General features: G+C 38.0%; 4 protein-coding genes across 9 annotated transcripts in view; 1 reads left to right on the plus strand and 3 right to left on the minus strand.

Moving 5' to 3' along the window:
* Window positions 1-342: 342 nt before the first annotated feature.
* LOC116293269 (uncharacterized) lies at window positions 343-9,243 on the minus strand. Its single transcript, XM_031700676.2, has 3 exons — window positions 9,109-9,243; window positions 7,227-7,401; window positions 343-1,768 (listed from the first exon to the last, which is right to left on the minus strand). The coding sequence occupies exons 1-3, from the start codon at window positions 9,142-9,144 to the stop codon at window positions 1,629-1,631; spliced, it is 351 nt and encodes a 116-aa protein (XP_031556536.1). The 5' UTR covers window positions 9,145-9,243; the 3' UTR covers window positions 343-1,628.
* On the plus strand, window positions 1,791-4,324 carry LOC148906486 (uncharacterized). The gene is made up of 3 exons (XM_089037601.1): window positions 1,791-2,235; window positions 2,496-2,710; window positions 3,001-4,324. The coding sequence occupies exons 1-3, from the start codon at window positions 1,947-1,949 to the stop codon at window positions 4,168-4,170; spliced, it is 1,674 nt and encodes a 557-aa protein (XP_088893727.1). The 5' UTR covers window positions 1,791-1,946; the 3' UTR covers window positions 4,171-4,324.
* On the minus strand, window positions 3,739-6,550 carry LOC148906487 (uncharacterized). The gene has a single exon (XM_089037600.1). It carries the CDS (start codon window positions 6,348-6,350, stop codon window positions 4,467-4,469), a length of 1,884 nt encoding a protein of 627 aa, XP_088893726.1. The 5' UTR covers window positions 6,351-6,550; the 3' UTR covers window positions 3,739-4,466.
* A 3,787-nt stretch (window positions 9,244-13,030) lies between the features above and the next one.
* Window positions 13,031-20,532, minus strand: part of LOC116293260 (uncharacterized) — a 49,788-nt gene continuing 42,286 nt past the window's right edge. For all 6 annotated transcript variants that reach the window (XM_031700666.2, XM_031700664.2, XM_031700663.2 and 3 more), the window contains 7 exons: window positions 19,394-20,115; window positions 18,889-18,983; window positions 17,730-17,883; window positions 17,400-17,463; window positions 16,360-16,625; window positions 15,500-15,662; window positions 13,031-15,023 (listed from right to left, as the gene is read on the minus strand). In XM_031700666.2, the coding sequence (XP_031556526.1) occupies window positions 14,779-15,023; window positions 15,500-15,662; window positions 16,360-16,625; window positions 17,400-17,463; window positions 17,730-17,883; window positions 18,889-18,983; window positions 19,394-20,092 (1,686 nt within the window). In that variant the 5' untranslated portion in view covers window positions 20,093-20,115 and the 3' untranslated portion in view covers window positions 13,031-14,778. The remainder of the gene's footprint in view (window positions 15,024-15,499; window positions 15,663-16,359; window positions 16,626-17,399; window positions 17,464-17,729; window positions 17,884-18,888; window positions 18,984-19,393; window positions 20,116-20,532) is intronic.

Here is a 20,532-nt window from a genome sequence, read left to right on the forward strand (position 1 = left end):
CACTATTTTTTTGCAGGGGGGTGTGGAATGCTTGAATAGTCACATGCTACTGAATTAGGATGCTTCATTGAGCTGGTGCTGGGTGAGAACCGGCCCCCCTCCCCCTTCTCCTCCCCCTTCCCCCTTCTCCTTCCCCCTCCCCCTTCTCCTCCCCCTTCCCCCTTCTCCTCCCCCCTCCCCCTTCTCGTCCAACCTCCCCCTTATCCCCTCCTCCCCCTCCCACTTATCCCCTCCTCCCCCTCCCACTTATCCCCTCCTCCCCCTCCCACTTATCCCCTCCTCCCCCTCCCCCTCCTGGTAATGTTTCAAGCCAACTACAAAGTAAGACAAAACCCAACAGGATCAGAAAATGCTTTCTTTACTAACAAAGTAAGACTGACAAATCCCTATAGCAGGTGCATGTTATGTCATTGCTGCCATCTTGGTTGCAATAACAAAGCATTCCTCATTAGCCTCTCATTAGATCAACCAAGATGGTGGATGTTTCATTGGTATTCATATCGTTGACACACACTCTATACAATAATTATATTATTTAACGACATAGTAAGGTCTAGAACACAGGACAGCTTTAGAAAAAAATGTTTACATTTTTTTCTTCTTTGTCTGACTTGGTCAAACGCGTTAATTACTACTGACTTGGTCAAATACTTTCTTAGGCCCCGTCCACACTATGCCAGATAAATTTGAATCGGAATTTTTATTTTTTCGGTTCCATTTCAAAAATTCGTTTTCGGTGAAGAATTATTCCGGATTCGCCCGGACTAGTGTGGACGGCAGGCCTAACCGAATAAATAAAAATTCGGATTCAAATTTATCCAGCATAGTGTGGACGGAGCCTTATCTACTTCAATCTATGTATGTATAACTATTAAACTTTACTTCTAACTTCTACTCTACTCTACCTACTTCCACTCTATGTGGTGTACTGTCACACAATCAAATATTTTTAGGCTAAAATGTTTGTCTTTGTTTCTTAGGTTACTAGCTTTGAATAAATCTTTTGAACAGGGTCGTGCATTTTCTCCAAAATGGTCTAGAGGTGTTAGGTCGCTGAGTAGTACCAGTACCAGTACAGTCAGTAATAGCAGAGGTATGCCAGTCGTCAATCATAAGATAGAAAGATCCCATTTCATAAACCACTCCAAAACTGTCATGACAAATATCCCACGTGAATCTCAAAACCACAGGTAAACCATGCAGATTTTTTCTTAAACAAATCTCATTGCCACAGGAAGCACATCAATTATTTTGAGTCCTAAACGATAGACTTCTTTGGCTTGGTGTAATGTTTTCCCATTTCAGACCACGTGTCATTCCCTTGAGAATAAGATTCTTTGTTTGAGTTGTATCCATATTCATGTGTCTTCTCATGCACAACCGTTAAACAAAGAAATGATACTCTAGGGAAGGACACATGTTCTGAAATGGGAAAACATTACATCATAGTGGAAGAGGTCTATTATTTTGAAATGTGACTTGTGAATTGGGATCCCTTTGTATTGTTTAAAGCCCTAAAAGATCAAGCAGGTATTATACACCTCCAGCCAACTATCATCATCATCATCATCATCATAGTCCAGTATCAATAATCTGGGGAGGGGAGGGGAGGATTTATTGATTGCCATCTAAAATACCAGGTCGTATTCCTTCTTGTACTTGTCACTGACTGTCTTGGCAAGATCTGTCATGTTGAGTAGCGTCTTGTTAAAGTCCTGGAGGTGTTTCCTTATGGGATTCAAATCTTGGTCGAGTTCAAGGCCATGACCTGAAGGATGAGAATGAAGATAGATCGCGTAAGACCGCTGGAAAAAGATATTGGGGCGCGCTTCGATAACTTGGAATCGAGGCTATCCCTGTATACGAACTCATCTCTCTGTGACAGATATAAGAGGTTTTTAGTATTAGTTGCTGTTAAGAAAGCTTTTTGATCGTTTCAACGACTTATGGAGGTAAATAATACTAACAAGAAAAGGCAAAGAAGCCGAGGAAAGCAATGTGCAGCAGCAGCTTGCAATAGCTTTGAATACTTGAACGATGGAAGCCGTTCAAACATTCGGTTTTTCCAGTTCCCAGCGAAGGTATCTTTGCGAACTCGCTGGTGCAACTTGATCAAGAGGCAGCATGGGAGAGATGGATTTTATGTTAAGCCATCTACAGTGGTCTGCGATAAACATTTTCAGCAAGAAGACATTTACAAACCTCCAGGAGGAACGCGACATAGGTTACGGCCAGGTACGTGAGCTAAGTGATTATCGATCAAGCTGGATTTACTTTGTTTGATTGTTTCATTCAAAATGCTTACTGCATGCATGGAGCCTATGTAATGGCTTATAACATGTTCTTTCAGTCAAATGATAAGTAAAAAGTCAGATACATTAAATTCTACTTTCCTTGTGCCCATTATAGACTAGCTCGAACCTAGTAGCTTACTCAAAACTCGTTTCACTGTTTAAAATTACCTATTTATCACTATCGTTTCACTGTTGTTGCAGGTGCAGAGCCATCGATTTTCGAGTGGTCACCTCAACCCAAGAAAAAGACAAGAAGAGTTTTGACAAGAAGAGTGTTAAAAAGTAAAGAAAATGTGTCACCAAAGCCTCAAGAACAAAGCGTTTACATTGACATTGAAGAGAAAAAGGACCTTGAAGAGAGCCCCAGTGAACCTGCAGTAAATGTATGCGAGACTGACGAAACTGATATGCCTCAGGTAGTTACATACAAACTATTATGAATGTTTTTTTTCTTTTGCCCAAAAAATATACCCTTGGTATTATGGGTTTACCTTGCGAGTATAAAACTAATAAGTCTCATTTTATGTTGCACTGATAGCAGCACAGAATGCCATCCAAGTGCTCAAATATAAATGTTTGTAAAACTTATAAATGTGTTGTGCTGTTTTAAATAACTACCCATAATGTTATTGTTGTTCATTGCTATATTTATTATTATATATTTATGAGAGTAAACTTGACAAAAAACTTTCTTGTTGTATTGCAGGTACAAGAAAAATCCACACAGACTGACTGGTCATTTGATTTTCCATCATCTTCAAAGAATAATGACCATGATTATGCCTTCACCTTTACTCAAACACCTAAGTACCCTTGCGAATACCAACAGACTATGCAGGAAAGGCTAGAAGTCAAGTCAGAGATGTTGAACAGTCTTAGGGTTAAAGTGGGAAATTTACAGAAAGAACTTGATGACTACAAAGAAAGGGAATTCAGCCTTCAGAAATTTAAAGATGATGACTCTGCCATTCAGTTTTACACTGGATTCCCCAACTATGATACACTTGTGCACTTTTTTAATTACATTGAACCAAAACTTGAAAAAATGCAGTATTGGGGCAGTGGTGATGTAAAAGATTCCCAGACATATCAAGAACAAGGCAAAAAGAAACCAGGTCCCAAAAGGAACATAACATTTATAAATGAGTTTTTTATGGTATTAGTTAGACTTAAAGTTGGTCTTTTTGTCAGGGATTTAGCTGATAGGTTTAACATCTCTATGGGTCATTTTTCCAAGATTTTTTGTACCTGGATAAATTTTTTATATTTTGAATTAGACCAGTTATTTCCATTTCCTTCTCAAAGTGCAGTGAGAAGAAATATGCCAGAGCAGTTTGCTCTGTATCCAACAACAAGGGTAATAATTGATTGTACAGAGATATTTGTGGAGGTTCCCTCTTCTATGACAGCGCAATCATTAACATGGTCGAATTACAAACACCACAACACTTTTAAAGCTTTAATTGGTATTTCTCCAAATGGTCAAGTAACCTTTGTTTCTAAACTGTGGGGTGGAAGGGTTTCAGATAAGTTTATAACTCAGCAATCAGGCTTAATCCAATTTCTTAATACTGGGGATAATGTCATGGCTGACAGGGGGTTTGATATTGGAGACATCTTACCTCAGGGAGTACATTTAAACATTCCTCCTTACAAAGGTAGTAGAAATCAGCTTACTGCTGAAGAAGTTCAAGAGACAGTGCATATTGCATCTGTACGCATTCATGTGGAGCGAGCAATAGGGAGAATAAAGGGATATCATATTCTTGATGGGACCCTGCCTTTAAGTCTATCTCATGTAGCTAATCAGATATTTACTGTTTGCTCCTATCTAACTAATTTTTTGCCACCTTTACTCCCACCAAAATGTATCTGATTAATAATGAGATTATTATTAAGATAATTACAAAAGTATTTTTCTACTATAAAAGTCTTCGAATGACTATTTAGCTATCAAGTAACCAAGAACTTTTTGTACATTTCATACAAATCATGTATGTAAGATTTAGTAATAAAAATACAGTGACTTGTTTTGTCCAAAAACGTTTTTCTTAAAAACAAACCATATGTTGATAAAAATTTGTGCAAAATTGTTAATAGCCTGCAGTCAGTATACCCACAAAATACATGTACATGTAACTACTGACTGCACTTTAACTATATTTTACAAGGCTAAACACTTCTTTTGGCCTTTTGTGTCTTCTTGAAACTTTTCCAACCACCATGCTTATAAAGTGGGATGCCATGCTGAACTCTTCTTGTAAACACTTCGGGGAGAAATGCCCTTCGATAGAAGTATTCGATCCTTGGTAGAACAAAACTAAACCACCACTGTCTATCAAAGTATACTCTTTCAATGTTCAAGTTTGCTGGACCAAACCAAACTACAAAATCAATCCATTGTAGCTCACAGACAAACATTTGTCCCTGGACTTGATAGTAGTATTGATGACCATGTTTTAGTTTAGGAACTTGACCGTCTCGTATTGATAAACAGAAGTTTTTGTCCTGGCATGCTTCTTCAACAGACATTCCTTTCTTCGAAAAAGGACATTTCACTTCTAATCCACCCTGCTTCTGCCCATTAGCATTCTGGTCGAAAACCATTCTGTCAAGGCTTGCCCCATATCCTGGCCTGACTTTTGAAATAATTGTTCCTACTTCCCAGACTTTCAAATTTGCATTCCCCTCTCTAGCTTTCACTGCAATGTAGTCTTCAACTGCAACAGATTCATGCAACTGTCCATATTCAAGTGCTGGAACAGGCTTTCTGACATCAGGGATATACATCATCCTCTTTAGCAGCTTATCAGGTTCTGACGTCCTGACTGCTGCAGATTTGAAATTTGAAGCAGTCAGTTTAATCCTCTTTAATTCCCGCCAAGATGCATTTGCACTCTGTCCTCTTGTCATCCTCTCAATTGTTTCTATTTCATTGTCATCAGCTTTCTCAGTATAAATGTCAATCATTGACTTAAAATTCATAGTTGAAATGTCATAAAAATCATTGAATGGCAACTCAATATCTTGTTCTATTTCAATATCTGGTGCACTTTCAGGAACTGACTCACAAACATTGTCAATAATCAAATTCTCATCATCAACTTGCAGAGGCTTGATATCATGAAACAAGAAAAATGAAGAGCTTTGCATAGATTGAGCAAGATTGGAACACAGTGTTTCAAGTCTTCCTGTGTTTATTTGTCTGTCATCTGGAGCCCTTGGATCATACAGGCTGTTTTTTGCTTTTTTTCTTGCTTCTTTTCCAAAGCTATACTTTGTAATTACGATGTCATCCACTGGCTTAGGCTGTATCCGAACATTTCGAGGTACATTCCAACTACATAGCCTTGATGTGCATGACACTGGCTCACAGCTTTCCTTCAAACCTCTATGGGAGAAGTCTTCCATGGCAAATAAGACCCCACCAACATGATTACAATGGCCACGACCATGTACACCCCTCCCTGCTGGGCACATACAAGCAGCTTTTAAAACATCTCCAAGATGAGTGAAAGAGATAATGGCCTTGTATTTCTCTTGCTTCATGGAAGCCAACACTTCTGCTTCGACATACGTAACTCTCGTAGAACAACCGACTCGAATGTCTTTGATATGTCCCTCTTTAAAAAACTGATACGCTTTGAGTTTTTTGTAAGCTGATGTCTGAATAGATGTGTGGTTATACTTGGATGTCTTGGTTACAAGGTAATCGTAAAGCTGCACAAGGTTAAACGTGGGTAGGTTTCGTAAGTCCTTGCTCCACTGGCAGTGTGAACATTCACGCGATAGCTTTTCGTAGGTTGTTTCTTCGTTGCTTTTAGTGTTTGATACGATATTTACTAATGCTTGCTCTCTGGCTTGCGGTTTTACATAATGATCCTTGGTCTCAGCATCTCCTTGTAATCTTAAATCTTTCCTTTGGAAAGTTGTGTGACATCGAATCACAAGGTCAGACTTGTTTCCACTCGACGTCTGATTTTCACGACGTAAAATCTCGCGTAATTCCTTGACAGTAAACTTTTTTAGCTCATCAAGCGATGGAATGGTTTCCATTGAATTAGTTCACTTAAAAATTTCAAATAAAATCACCGTATTACTGACTTTTGCTACTACTTGGAATAAAAAACACACTCGTTGATAAGGGATTGTTGTTGTTGTCACGCCAGCAATACAGGGATAGCCTCGTTTTCGCGTTAGAAGCGAACACGCGGCTTAGAGTCCAGCGGTCGCTAACCGAGAACTCGAAACTGGAGTATTCGTTTAACAAGGAACAAATGGTTGAATGAAGTAGTTAATCTAAGGATGGACCGATAGAATACCTTCCTATCAATCTGTCCTTTCATTAATTCATTCACCTGCCCACCTCCAAATCATTCATTCATCATAGAACTATACAATCAAACCATCCATTCATATATCAACCAATCAATGTCAGTGAGTCTGTCAGTCAGTCACTCGGTCTGTCGGTCAGTCAGTCGGTCAGTCAGTCGATTGATCGGTCGGTCAGTCGTCCAGTCAGTCGGTCTGTTGGTCAGTCAGTCGGTCAGACGGTCAGTCAGTCAGTCAGTCGGTCAGTCAGTCAGTCAGTCAGTCATTTAGTCGGTCAGTCATTTAGTCAGTCGGTCAGTCAGTCGGTCAGTCAGTCAGTCAGTCAGTCATTTAGTCAGTCAGTCGGTCAGTCAGTCATTTAGTCAGTCAGTCATTTAGTCAGTCAGTCGGTCAGTCAGTCAGTCAGTCATTCAGTCAGTCAGTCAGTTAGTCGGTCAGTCAGTCGTTTAGTCAGTCAGTTTTTTCTCAAGGTTGCGCGCGCATCCAAATTTAAGAAACTTGACGGGCCATGATACCATAACAGGAGCTTTATAATTAGAATTATCATACATTTCTATGAAACGCAGGCTCTGTGTACGAGATTGCGGTCTATTTGCCTACCAGTCGTAAGCTCGCTTCTTATGTTCTTCAGTACAAGGAACAGCGTATGTAGACCTTCAATTTCCTCAACATTTTCCTGGTTAGATATTTGTACTTTCTGTTCTCGTGGACCGATATCTTGTAAACGATTAGGAACCAGCACACACTTCTCCATCTTATCAACCTCCTCCAAAAACTAAAGAAAAAAAGTTCATTTTTTAAGCCCTAGTCTTCGTAGCGGACCAAAACGTATAAGATTAACAAATTGACATCAGATTTTTATGTGTCCGGCTACGCCTCATGGATCCACACTACCTTGACAATGTGATGACGTAATTTATCGTCAATAAGAGGACAGACACAAATATCTGATGTCAATTTGTTTTTTACAATAACAAAAACAACAAGAAAAACGATAAAAACGTCTCTTTTCTAGCGACCAAAACAACCAATGGAAAGAGCGCGCGCTTGATGACGTCATCTTTATCTGTCTGTCCTGTTTAAAAATCAGCCAATCAGCGCGCGAGAAATTTGTAAGTTATTGTAAAAAATGGGTTTCAGAGCTGCTTTACTGGTATATGCCTCTAGATAGGGTATGTTTTTTTGGGTCTTAGGTATGCAATTTCTCGTATTTGTTGAATAGGGTATGGATTTTTCACTTTGAAGTGTCTTAAATAGGTTCAAGGCTTTATATCTACGGGTGGACTAACACAAATTATGTTAACTGCACTGAAAATATGCTCCACAATGGTTCCAGTTGGAATATGTTCGATAAATGATGTAAAGAAAAATTATATATATATATATATATATTCCATGTATACCCGTACATTCACGATGTTAAATCGCCGGTCGCACCTTCACCTTCTCCGCTCTCTGTCAGTCTAAAACAATTAATTGGTCAAATAGATGGATACAAAATCACGTGGCATGATTGTTCCGGTTCGCTGACGCTTTCTCAAGTACAGGGACGTGACTGATTTGTAAGAGATTGAGTTGACTTCAACAACAGATTCTACCTTCTTAAGTTACCAATTTCCAGACTGTTTTTCTTAAGATCAAAAAATAAATAAGATAAAGTTACGGAAAAGTTCCTTTATCATATGACCCGTACGGCCCTGCTCGCGCGCTCTAATAAAACCATTGGAAAAAGTCACGTGATGGGGGTCGGACGGGCTAACGTAAGCGGGCCGGAAAAACCCGTCCGGCCCTGGCTCGAATCCGCGCGCTTTCTTTTTCTTAATTATTTTTATTTTCGTGAGGGTCATATGATAAAATGCTTATTGACTGAGTTAGGTCGGGCCGTACGAGAAAATATTTACATTTTTTAAATATTAACTTGCCTTTAAAATTAAATATTTTCCATACAGCCACTATATGCGAAACTCGGTTCCAGAGGTTTAAATTTTGCCAATAATTACTTGCCTAATATGTTAAAGCCGTTTTTTTTTTTTTTTTTTTTTTTTTTTTTTTTTCTTTTTGACGACATTAAGTAACATTCTATTATGGAGTTAAAAAGATGAAAGCAATGGCCTCTTCTCTTACTGATTATTTCATAGAGAAATACAATATTCGGTGATAGGTCTTGCAAGGTTGGACGTTTGAACGCCCAAATAATATGTGCACAGTCAAATCCCAAATACACGGCCGTTTATATTCGATCTGTGAAACATACGCGATTTTTGTTGCTCAAAGCTTTGCATGTGTGTTAAAATATCCGTTGCATGAGTAGAAGAGTATGCAAACACCAGCGTACAAGGAAGAAGTATCTTAGTTTCGCGCTGCAACGATTTCCAGCAAGTAAAAGAAGAAGAAAAAATCGAGTAAACAGACATTTAGCATTAAAACAATTAAGCCTGGTTCAAGAAGCATAAGCTAAAAGCGTATGAAATATAGTACAAACCTTATTCAAGATCTGGATAGTGCAATTTTTAGCCATTTTTATCTTTATCGTAGACGCCTTCACGTTCCTTCCAGACAGAGGTGGTTGATGGTGGAAAAGGTAGGATAAAAAAGGTCGAACACTAGGATTTCATAAACCCCGGTTTCTGATTGGTTAATAGTTTGTTATTTGTCAGTCACTAAACGCATTAAGCTCTATTGTTTGTCTTTTGTCTGGCTTCCAGTCAAAAAAAGATTTTTTTTCCTTCGGCCGTAACTTAATCCTCAAGTGACCCTGTCAAGTATAATAATATAATATATCATCGTTAAACGGTAGTTCGCTACAGGAAAAACTCTACAAAAAAATCTAAATCCTCTCAATTACTTCCTCATTTTGATGTCTTAAAAGTGTGAAAAATATTACAAATTATTTAGATTTTATATTTATTTTTTTCAATCTATTGTTAATAGAGGGCTTTTAAGTATAGAATAAAAACAATAGTGTGTTTACGTAACATCAGGTGCACTTGCAAAAATGCGTCACAACCATCCCCTCCCCCACAACATAAAATGCGCAAAATCTAGGATTTTATTTACTCGCAGGGGTGGGGAGGGAAAGGGGAAACTTAAGTTACTACGTGACCGTAAATTCTATTGTTCTAGAAAAGTAATGCCCATGTGCAAAAATGCATATCGACCCTCCCGTCCCTCACAAGATAAAATGCTCAAAAATATTAAGATTTTATTTACTCGCAGGGGTGGAGGGAAAAGACTTAAGTTACTGCGTGACATGCCGCGTGACATACAATCTATTGTTCTAGGAATGGAAATATTATTCTCCAAAGGACTAATACTGATTAGACAACTCATTAATCATTCATGAAGAAAACACAATAGAAATCATGACCATGAAGGTGATTTTATATCGGATAAAGATTCGTCTTCATTTGCATAAACTTTAACTTGGATTTTCTCTATCAAACTTGGTTCATTTCGTAAAAAAATCGGTACACAATGAGAACAAACATCATAAGTTTTCTAAGCCGTTCAATAATCTCGCAGATCGTGTTTTATCGGGTCTAAAACCACTCGGCTGCGCCTCGTGTTTTATACCCGATAAAACACTCCTGCTCGTTTATTAAACATTACTTATTCTGCCTAGTGTATCCAAACAGTTTCAGATAAACAATTGGAAGAGGTTAAGCAAAATATTGTGATTTGTTAGTGGCAAGCGAGGAATTCGGCATCGACAAACAATTGCTTGCATGCGAGGGACACTAACAAATTACGAAATTTTCGGATAACAGAGCTCAATAATTTTTTAAATTTATTTATCATTCAAATTATTTTAAACAATTTTTTAATTCTTTTTTTCTTTTTCTTTTTTTTTTTGTGCTTTGGTTGGCGAGCCATGTTGACAAAATGCAACATTACTTCGCATGAGCAGAGTATTATTTGCAGCAATAGCTGCAGGTTTTCAATCATTCAAGTGAGTGAAATAACAAAAGACACAGCGGCCATGTTGGTTGACACAAAAGAATTCAAAACAATAGGCCGTCTTCTTATGAAAAAAAACATACTTTTGTCCCCCAGAACCAAATTCTTTACCTTGGGCTACCTGTGGTTAAAATGCTGAATGAAAAAACATTTAGCTTATTGGGTTTTTTTTCGTTTTTTTTTTTTTTTTTCCCCTCATGTAAAACGATTATATTGTTCCTACCATCTAAAGCATCTGAAATACGACACACAAAAATGTCCAACTTGTCGCGCAACATTGTTGCGGTGCAAGTTCGAAAACAATGTTGCTCGTTTTACACTCTATCTATCCAACTTTTCACGCAACAAAATCTTTTGTTGCCAGTTCTGACTATCACGGTGATATTATGCACGCTGATTAGCTACACGCTACAAAATTCAAGATGGCGGCCACTTCTGAACATATAATGTTGCGTGAAAAGTTGGACGAGTGATGAAAAACGAGCAATTGAAAATGGCTCAAAAACGATCAAAACCATGGGCTATAGTCCATGCTTTTTGCCTTAAAATGGCCAAAAATGACTTATTTTGCACCCCTAAAAAATTTTCCATTTTTTTTCCAAAAGGTGTGAAAATGGCCCTTAAAACGATCAAAACCATGGGCCATAGTCCATGCTTTTTGCCCGAAAATGGCCAAAATTGATCTATTTTGCATCCTTCATAACATTTGCAAATTTTTTCAAAAAGTGTGAAAATAGCCCAAAATCCATCAAAACCATGAGCTATAGTCCATGCTTTTTGCCTGAAAATGGACAAAAATGACCTATTTCAAATCTCTCGTAAACTTTGCATATTTTTGCAAAAGGTGTAAAAATGTCCAAAAATGATCAAAACCATGGGCTATAGTCCATGCTTTTTGCCTTAAAATGGCCAGAAATGACCTGTTTTACATCTCTCGTAAATTTTACATATTTTATCAAAAGGTGTGAAAATGGCCCAAAATCCATCAAAACCATGGGCTATAGTCCATGCTTTTTGACCGAAAATGGCCAAAAATGACCTATTTTGCATCCTTCATAAAATTTGCATATTTTTTCAAAAGGTGTGAAAATAGCCCAAAATCCATCAAAACCATGGGCTATAGTCCATGCTTTTTGAACGAAAATGGCCAAAAATCACCTATTTTGCATCCCTCATAAACTTTGCATATTTTTTTCAAAACGTGTGAAAATGGCCCTAAAACGATCAAAACCATGGGCTATAGTCCATCCTTTTTGCCTGAAGATGACCAAAAATGACCTATTTTGCATCCTTCATATATAATGCATATTTTTACAAAAGGTGTGAAAATGGTCCAAAATCGGTCTAAACCATGGGCTATAGTCCATGCTTTTTGCCCGAAAATGGCCAAAAATGATCTATTTTGCATCCTTCATAACATTTGCAAATTTTTTCAAAAAGTGTGAAAATAGCCCAAAATCCATCAAAACCATGAGCTATAGTCCATGCTTTTTGCCTGAAAATGGACAAAAATGACCTATTTCAAATCTCTCGTAAACTTTGCATATTTTTGCAAAAGGTGTGAAAATGTCCAAAAATGATCAAAACCATGGGCTATAGTCCATGCTTTTTGCCTGAAAATGGCCAAAAATGACCTATTTCAAATCTCTCGTAAACTTTGCATATTGATTCAAAAGGTGTGAAAATAGCCCAAAATCCATCAAAACCATGAGCTATAGTCCATGCTTTTTGACCGAAAATGGCCAAAAATCACCTATTTTGCATACCTCATAAACTTTGCATATTTTTTTCAAAACGTGTGAAAATGGCCCTAAAACGATAAAAACCATGAGCTATAGTCCAATGCTTTTTGCCTTAAAATGGCCAGAAATGACCTGTTTTACATCTCTCGTAAATTTTGCATATTTTATCAAAAGGTGTGAAAATGGCCCAAAATCCATCAAAACCATGGGCTATAGTCCATGCTTTTTGCCTTAAAATGGCCAAAAATAACCTATTTTGCATCCCTAAGAAATTTTGCATATATTTTCAAAAGGTGTGAAAATGGCACAAAGAGGATCAAAACCATGGGCTATAGTCCATGCTTTTTGCCTGAAAATGGCCAGAAATGACCTATTTTGCATTCTTCGTAAATTTTGCATATTTTTATCAAAAGGTGTGAAAATGGCCCAAAATCCATCAAAACCATGGGCTATAGTCTATGCTTTTTGGCCGAAAATGGCCAAATATGACCTATTTTGCATTCTTCGTAAATTTTGCATATTTTTACAAAAGGTGTGAAAATGTCCCAAAATCCATCAAAGCCATGGGCTATAGTCCATGCTTTTTGCCATGCATAATGCATATGTAACTGATTACACAATAAAACATCTATCGACCTTATACAAAAAGGTTCATTGCTTCATAAACATTCCAGTATCATATGCATGGTGTTACGAGAGGGATAGTTCTTGGATGCTAAAAATTTTAATTTCAGGAAGGTAACCATTTTTGAGATACTCTTTGCACTGAAGTTGTGACTCAAAATTGTTGCGTTACCAGATGCGTGATTTTGTTCCGCTATAACTAAATCTAATCATTCATATTTGCAATGAGATATAAACACAATAAACGTTGTCATCGCTAAAGGTGAAAAACAATAGACTATAGTCGAAAAGCCGAAAGGAGGAGCGATAGGTCATTTCAAGATCCAAGAAAAGCTGGATTGACTTGTGTTTCTGTTTCTTATTCTCGTCAAGAACATGGACCTTAGTGTTGAGACCGAGTGATTCCATTTTCTTTGTATTCAACGAAACCTTTTCCGTCTCGGAATGACCTATCGACTATCGCCTATTCTTCGTTTGCACGTTACGTCATCGCAGCCATGTTGGTGCCATTTAACAAAAGATTCCTCATTAGCATCCATTGTTATCGGTACCAGAATGGCCGCCATGTTTTTGTCTTTTAACTCTCTTGGGAAGCTTGCAACCCATCAATTTGGCGATGACAACGTTTTCTGAAATAGTTGTGTTTTTTTTTTTTTTCGCGTATTGCATGCTTATCATATCAGGTTCTGTTCGAACACCACTTTTATTATTCAGCCAAAATGTTACCAGATCGAATTGCACATGCTATAGTGGTTTAATTTTACATATTCTTAGAACAGTTTTTTACTCGGAGCGACGACGCAGGGATAAGTTTAACGGCATACGCATGCGCAGGAGATACTAAACAATCCTACGCATGCGCAGGAGATAACAAACCTCGAGAGATAAATCTGCACATACGTATTACGTTATCCTTAGGAATCAGATCAAAACTCATGTCATGTGATGGGACCCGACTTAGGAGGGAGGGGTGAGGATACCCAGACCCTCCACTTCTCTTCACCTCTGGAAGTTAAATCCCGTTTTAGTATCATCTCCAAAAATCAAAGTCCAATAAAATGGGGTCCCTATTTTGGACCATTTTTTCATCTCTTTCTTAAAATGCTTATATTCATGACTAGTGAAGAACAAGAACTAATTTGAAGAAGTTCTAAAGATCTTGAAATATTTAAGCCTTGCTCTATGCTAGGCCGATAGATTAGTCGAAAAAGGTGATAAAGTTCAAAAATCTTGGTATTTTACTTCATGCAGTGCTCTAAAAACAACAGAGTGCCCAGATTATTATTATAGCTTAAACGACAGTGATATTTTATCCTTTGAGCTTTCAATATCTCTAGAAATATTTATCTTGGGACCGTGTAAACTTGAAACGACAATGACCAGGTATTAGACAAAAACTTGACGAAATCTCGTAGAGATTGGAGAAGGAAAAGAGGCTTTTTGAACGCGCTGATTAGAGGCAGTTATCTATGTAGGTCCCGGAGTCTCCAGCCTTGTCAAACAATTTTACGGGGGAGACATTTTTTCAAAAAAAAAGCGAAATTACGGATTTGATATCAACTTCCAGTGGATACATAAAGGTTTGTAAACATTCATTAAGCTTTTAAAGCTAAAAAAAAGATATTTGTAAAATTTGTAAAAGTATCACTGTCTTTCAAGCCACAGGAAAATAGTCTAGGTAGCCTGTGTACAGACTGAATTTGAAAATCTCACGATTAGGACATAGGGCCCGCCCCACTCTTACTCGAGTCATTTGGACGAGCTTAGTTCACGAGGTCTGGGCGTGCGAGCTGTGGGTGTTGATGTTTTTTTGGTTAATAGGTACTTATTTAGACCATATTTGGAGTGATGTGTCCATTATCATCACGTTCTACATCTCTGACTTTGGTTAGCCATTTCTCGTAAAATTCTTCATATTCTTTGATGAGCTCTTTGATGCGGATGGACTTGTCTTTGATGGCCTGTATTGTCTGATGATTGAGCATCATTTCATGACAATCGCAATTGCCTCCCCGCATTTGAGAGAGAGCCAAATATGTTCCGGGATTCTCGCTACGTTGTGCTTTAAGTTGGCCTTTAGGAGACAAAAAAATAGTGTTTTGTGAGAAAAGGATTAGACCCCTTGCATTGATTTCCTAGAGGAATTGTTCTGGGGGACAAAACAATAGCCCGTCTTTTCTTATGCAAAAACAAAATTATTATTTTGTCCCCCAGAACAATTCCTCTCGGGACTCAAGTGCAAGGGATCTATAGCAAAGACATTTTGTCAAGCTTATAAATCACTGCTTCGATCATTGATAACAGACTTATTTTCTCGGAATACTCTCGTTTCAAAGTCATAATATTTACTAATGATTAATTTAATAATTTTCTGTCTGTTTCTTATTTCTTTTCAATTCTAAAATTGGGAGCCCTGTGGCGTGTACACGGACGTACGATGGACAAACGAACGAAAGTGATGTAATCAATTTTTCTTAAGAAGTATCTTACAAATATCTTACAAATATCTTACAAATATCAAATTTTCTGTTTATTTGTTTTGGTACTCACGTGCTTTAGGCTTGCGGTAGAGTAATTCCCATAATGCACCAAAAAGAAGCAGAAATCCCACCACGCTCAGCAGCACGTGTAACACAAACTTGAAGGATGGTTCACGATAGAAAAATAGTTCACGTGAGGCTTTGACCTCTTGACTCTCTGCATCTGTTGGATTCTACAAAGACAAAAAAAGGATTTCCACAGTGAGGGGTCTTATTAATGTGAGTGTTCTCCCGCCGAATGAACCAAATCTACTTGGGCGTAACGTTTTTCAGGACCACGTGTAATTCGTTAGAGCATTATTCATTTATTTAAAAATTAAAACAATATACAAAACAAGTGAAACAACACATCACGAAACAAAACAACATAACACAACACATCAAAAACAACACGACGTAACGCAAAATAGCGCAACACATGTATCAAAAAGAACACAACACAACGTAACGCAACACAACACAACGTAACGCAATACAACACAACACATCAAAAACAACGCAACACAACACAACACAATACATTACAACACAACACACCAAACAGCAAAACATAATGATCAAAGCACCAGTCATATCACGTCTTTTAACGAATCTCGCATTCTGATTGGTTTTGAGTGCGTGCTTTATATTATGAGAAAACACTTTTTATTGCGTCATTCACATGCATTTTATAAAAAAATATAACAATCTTGCCTGCTGTGCTAAGTGTAGTTATTATTGAGGATTGGCAGAACTCTCGAAGAGTATTGAGAAGCTCTCCGCTATGCATCGTGCTTCTCCTAACACTTCTGTCGTGTCCTGCCAACCCCCGCGTGCTTTATAACTGCACATAGCACGGTCGCGCGTTTTTCATTTCTCCTAAAACCTTACTATGAGTGGTTGAAGGTTCTTCGCGATGATTTCAAAAACCTCTTGTGGATGGTTGCGAACGTAGGACCGGAAGCATTCGACCATCTTGCTAGAGTTATCCCTCAGCACTATACCGTAGGTGATGGGATGGTTGTAGGTGGTTTCTATTCGAACAGGATTGAACTTGATGTAATCACTGTAGTGTGTCAAGACGTAGTTATCGATCAAAGAACCGTTCAGAGTTTGATTCAGCAATGCCTTATTCATTTCTGGGATTGATTGGTAGGCTGTATGGAAAAAAATACAATATGTTTGTGTTTTTAAATGCAGTTAAATTAAATTTAGGCAAAGTTATACTCGATCTGAGTAACAGCGAATAGTTTACGCGATAACCGCTTTTGCCATTTGTTGTCTGCCCGCTGGCCATCTATATACATTAAATTCACGCTATCACAATCATACGCTTATTCTGGTGATTACGCTAGCATTATCTTCGATCATCAGCAGGGCAAAGCTATTTGATCGGTCGTTACAGCGATATCGATCAAGCGCTGCTATTGGGTCAACACGATCACATGCTAACCATGTGATCACGCTAGCTTGACCTTAAATTTGGTCAACAATCGTTTGCATTACGATATTTGCTATCGCTAGCCTCTGGCAACCACACGCTAAACGCTATATTGGTTTTTTCCCGCCCTCCCTCCCTATGGTAGGTATTTATATTATAGGTGAGTATTCCACTGACCAGACCGTCAGTGTGACATGTGCACGGTGAGTTGTGACAGGGTTGCCATGGTTACCGCGATTTTATGCGCCAGGCCCCTCTCATCCTAACTCCAAGCTCATCTACTAGTGATGAGTTTAAACAAAGGTTTAACAGAAGAAGACCTTCATATTAAACCAAATGTCTGCGTAAAGTATATTTTAGAATATAATTGCTGAACTGTTTGCATTGTTTTTTTAAAACTTTTTTTTTTTTTGCTTGTATTTGTAGTTGTTCTTGAGGATGCTTGCCTCCTTGTCTGCTTGCCTGCCTTTTTGTTATACTAAAAACTTACGAATCATATCTGCATTCAAGCTCACTCCAAGACGTTGTTCCTCGCTTCCCGAAACAGCCCCAACCTAAAGAAAAAAAGCCTTATTTGACGAGTTTTTTTCCAACATAAACTAGAGATAATCATTTGCGCATGCGTGCGTTTCAGCAACTTTGACAAGAGCTCGTGACTGACATTTGTGTACAAAAAATTTCGCTCTTTTCTCCGAATTTATAAATTAACGAAGATGATATAAAAGAATTAGCTTTGATGTTAAGTTTGGGGAGTTTATAAAGTCCATATATTAGCATTATTGTAAGACGGTTTCTACTTGTGTCAGGACAAATAGCGTACCTTGGATCCATGGACAGTAAAATGATGTTGAATACTGGCAGACAGCGAGGCTGTTATGATAGCAGTGAATATGGCGATGATGATGATACCAACTAAAATCCATACTATACAAAACACGCGAGCCAGCAGTGACTTGGGTGCACGGTCTCCATACCTGTAGAAATATATTTAAGAATCCATAAATATAGAGCTTACGTGGATCTTAATTGGCTGTAGTCTAGTTGAGCTGGCTCATTTTTTACGCGACGTGAAGTTGTGAAAGGCCCATTGGCCCTCTTCAATCGTTTCATGCAAGGCTCGTAACTTACCTATTACGCATGTTCTTATATGATTTACGAGCCTATCCCACACGGCTTACCGCCTCATCTCTTTAGTTGGCTGTAGGCTTAGTTGGTTATTGCGCTGCCGGGAAACAGGTTGAAACGAATGGGAGACTAGGTAATAATCTGCAGCTATGAGCCTGAGCAATGAATCTGAGTTCAGTGTGAGAGATGATGAGCAATAGCTGCAAAGTTTTTGAGCAATAGCCTAAATATTTTCAAATAAAAAAAAGAAAAAGAAAACAAAAAAAACAAAAACAAAAATAAATAAATAAACAATAATAATAATAATAATAATAATAATAAAAAACAGGTCCCCATGTATCTCTGCACATTATTTTATCTATATTGTTGTGTTTTCTGTTAATATGTTATTAACCATTCTGTGGTTAAAGTGCATCCAACCTCTGATACAATACTTTCAGTATTGATTCTACATAAAGTGAATAGTTGAATGGTGAAATATTTCTTCATTTGAATGTTGTGTCTTTAAGTTATGAAGGTTTATACTTCCAATATTATGCTGACTGTGGCGTCACCCCAGGTTTCATTAAATATACGAGTTTTGACTGGTTCATACAAACAGTTTTTAAAAAGAATCATTATTCAAGGTTTCAACAATGTTTGTTGTGAACCTGATGTCTCATAATGTCTAGTGTTTAGTATAAACCTTCCGCATAGCTTAAAGATGTAACATTCAAATGAAGAAATATTTCACCATTCAACACTTCACTTTATGTAGAATCAATATTGAAAGTATTGCGTGTCTACCGACTTGCATTACTCAGTCCCCTTCGACAAATAAGTTCCCAGTCGGTTTCTGCCAACGAAATACGTACCCTACAGTCGTCATGGTGACAAAGGCCCACCAGAATCCTTCCCACGTGCCGCTGATAAATGGAGGCGGGAACTCGTCTGGGTTTTTAAGTCGGTCCTAGAAGATTTATACAACGTAAATTAGATGGCTTAGCTTTATTCCTTTTGATGTTTAATGATCAATCGCCGAGCGGAAAATTTTGGCTATTGAAAAATGGTACACGCGTCTACCAAAAGACCCGAAAAGAGCGGGAAAAGTGAATTACAGATAAGTGGACAGACTGACGCAATGCGTAACCTAAGGACAGACAGACAGATCGACAGACAGACGGATTAATGAGTTAACACAGAGAAGGAATGAGACAGATAAATGGACTGAAAGACAGATTAAGAAACAGATAACAAACAGACAGACATTAGATTGTCAGACAAATACGTTGAAAAAGAGACGAATCAGTGAGACAGATAAATAGACAGACAGACAAAAATCCAGTATCAGTAATTCATTAAAACATATCAAAGACTCACCAAAGCCCAGATGATCATACCAGAAAGAGTTGCTGCCACGATAATAAACACAAGAATTGGCCAAGCCTTAGTGACAGTCATCAACAACTGCGACGTCTGATCCGTCATATCCTTATCAAGTACAAGTAGTGCCACTCTAGGGGCTTGTACAACAGGGATAAACTGTAGATCCTTAAAAGTCTTATCATCCTCGCTAATTCCAGTTATAGGGAAAGTGAGATCATAGGCTGCCTGAGGGTCATCCAGCTGTCCCTCTAATTTTCTAATCGACTTGATAATTTTTCCATAGGACACGACCGTCGACATGTTGCAGCAGAAATTAAGCATTTTGTTAATGAGATGTGGGAAAATCCCTTCCACTCCTAACTTTGAGTTCATCTTTGTTGAAGACTTAGCATAAGGGCCGTAATATTGCCAAGAAGCAGAGATAGGCAGCCCACCATCGCATTTTTCATCTAGGGTAGATTTTGATAACTCTTCCATCTTCAATTCCTTTCCTCTTGCGATTGTGGTTGTGTTATCAGAAGAAAAAGTTCCGTTCTCAGCAAAGACGTTCTCGGAAAGAAAATAAAACCCTTCTGAGATCTCAGGCGAAGTGGATTCTGGTTTGTGGGTTTTGGATTTGAATGTGATTGTAGTACATCCAGTAAAGTATAAAAAAAGCATCGCTAGTATTGCAGTGGTTGATACACAAGCCATATCGTTGGACTGTACTCGATCACCTGTTTGAAAGAAACGCAGTTGGTAAGATGAAATACAACGATATCGCTGGATTATGCGAAGTACACCAAACGGCTTATCCCAACCAAGACCCCTTGAAACGTGACCTCTGATAGTTTGATCTCCTCATGATCTCGACAAGCTACTTTCCCAATGAACACATTTTTAATTTCAGCTAGGCCAGAATACTGAAAATCCCAATCCGATATTACTAGCAGCTTGGTAAATCGAAAGAAATACTTGCCTTAAAATGTTACGCCTGTTGAATTCTGCTATTCTGCAGCTTATTGCATGGGTTGTGTAAATAGTTGGCCGCTAAGCTTAATCTCTTAAGAAATCTCAAAACCACAAAGTTTTGCTCACGAATTCTGTTCTACCACCAGCAGACAGTAAACATATAAAGTGCTTTTCTGTAGATA

This window comes from Actinia tenebrosa, unplaced genomic scaffold (assembly GCF_029948245.1).
Source record: "Actinia tenebrosa isolate PJP-AT-01 unplaced genomic scaffold, QUT_ActTen_1.0 PGA_scaffold5__44_contigs__length_20552954, whole genome shotgun sequence".
Taxonomy (NCBI): domain Eukaryota; kingdom Metazoa; phylum Cnidaria; class Anthozoa; order Actiniaria; family Actiniidae; genus Actinia; species Actinia tenebrosa.

What these genes read in the sequence shown, in the direction of transcription:
- LOC148906486 (XM_089037601.1), top strand. Translation starts at nt 1,947, where the DNA reads ATGGAGGTAAATAATACTAACAAGAAAAGGCAAAGAAGCCGAGGAAAG. An exon ending in GCGACATAGGTTACGGCCAG is followed by an intron (nt 2,236 to 2,495) that starts GTACGTGAGCTA and finishes CTGTTGTTGCAG; the next exon opens with GTGCAGAGCCATCGATTTTC. An exon ending in ACGAAACTGATATGCCTCAG is followed by an intron (nt 2,711 to 3,000) that starts GTAGTTACATAC and finishes GTTGTATTGCAG; the next exon opens with GTACAAGAAAAATCCACACA.
- LOC148906487 (XM_089037600.1), bottom strand. Translation starts at nt 6,350, where the DNA reads ATGGAAACCATTCCATCGCTTGATGAGCTAAAAAAGTTTACTGTCAAG.
- LOC116293269 (XM_031700676.2), bottom strand. Translation starts at nt 9,144, where the DNA reads ATGGCTAAAAATTGCACTATCCAGATCTTGAATAAG. An exon ending in CTATCCAGATCTTGAATAAG is followed by an intron (nt 7,402 to 9,108) that starts GTTTGTACTATA and finishes TTTTTTCTTTAG; the next exon opens with TTTTTGGAGGAGGTTGATAA. An exon ending in AAGAAGCGAGCTTACGACTG is followed by an intron (nt 1,769 to 7,226) that starts GTAGGCAAATAG and finishes CTCATCCTTCAG; the next exon opens with GTCATGGCCTTGAACTCGAC.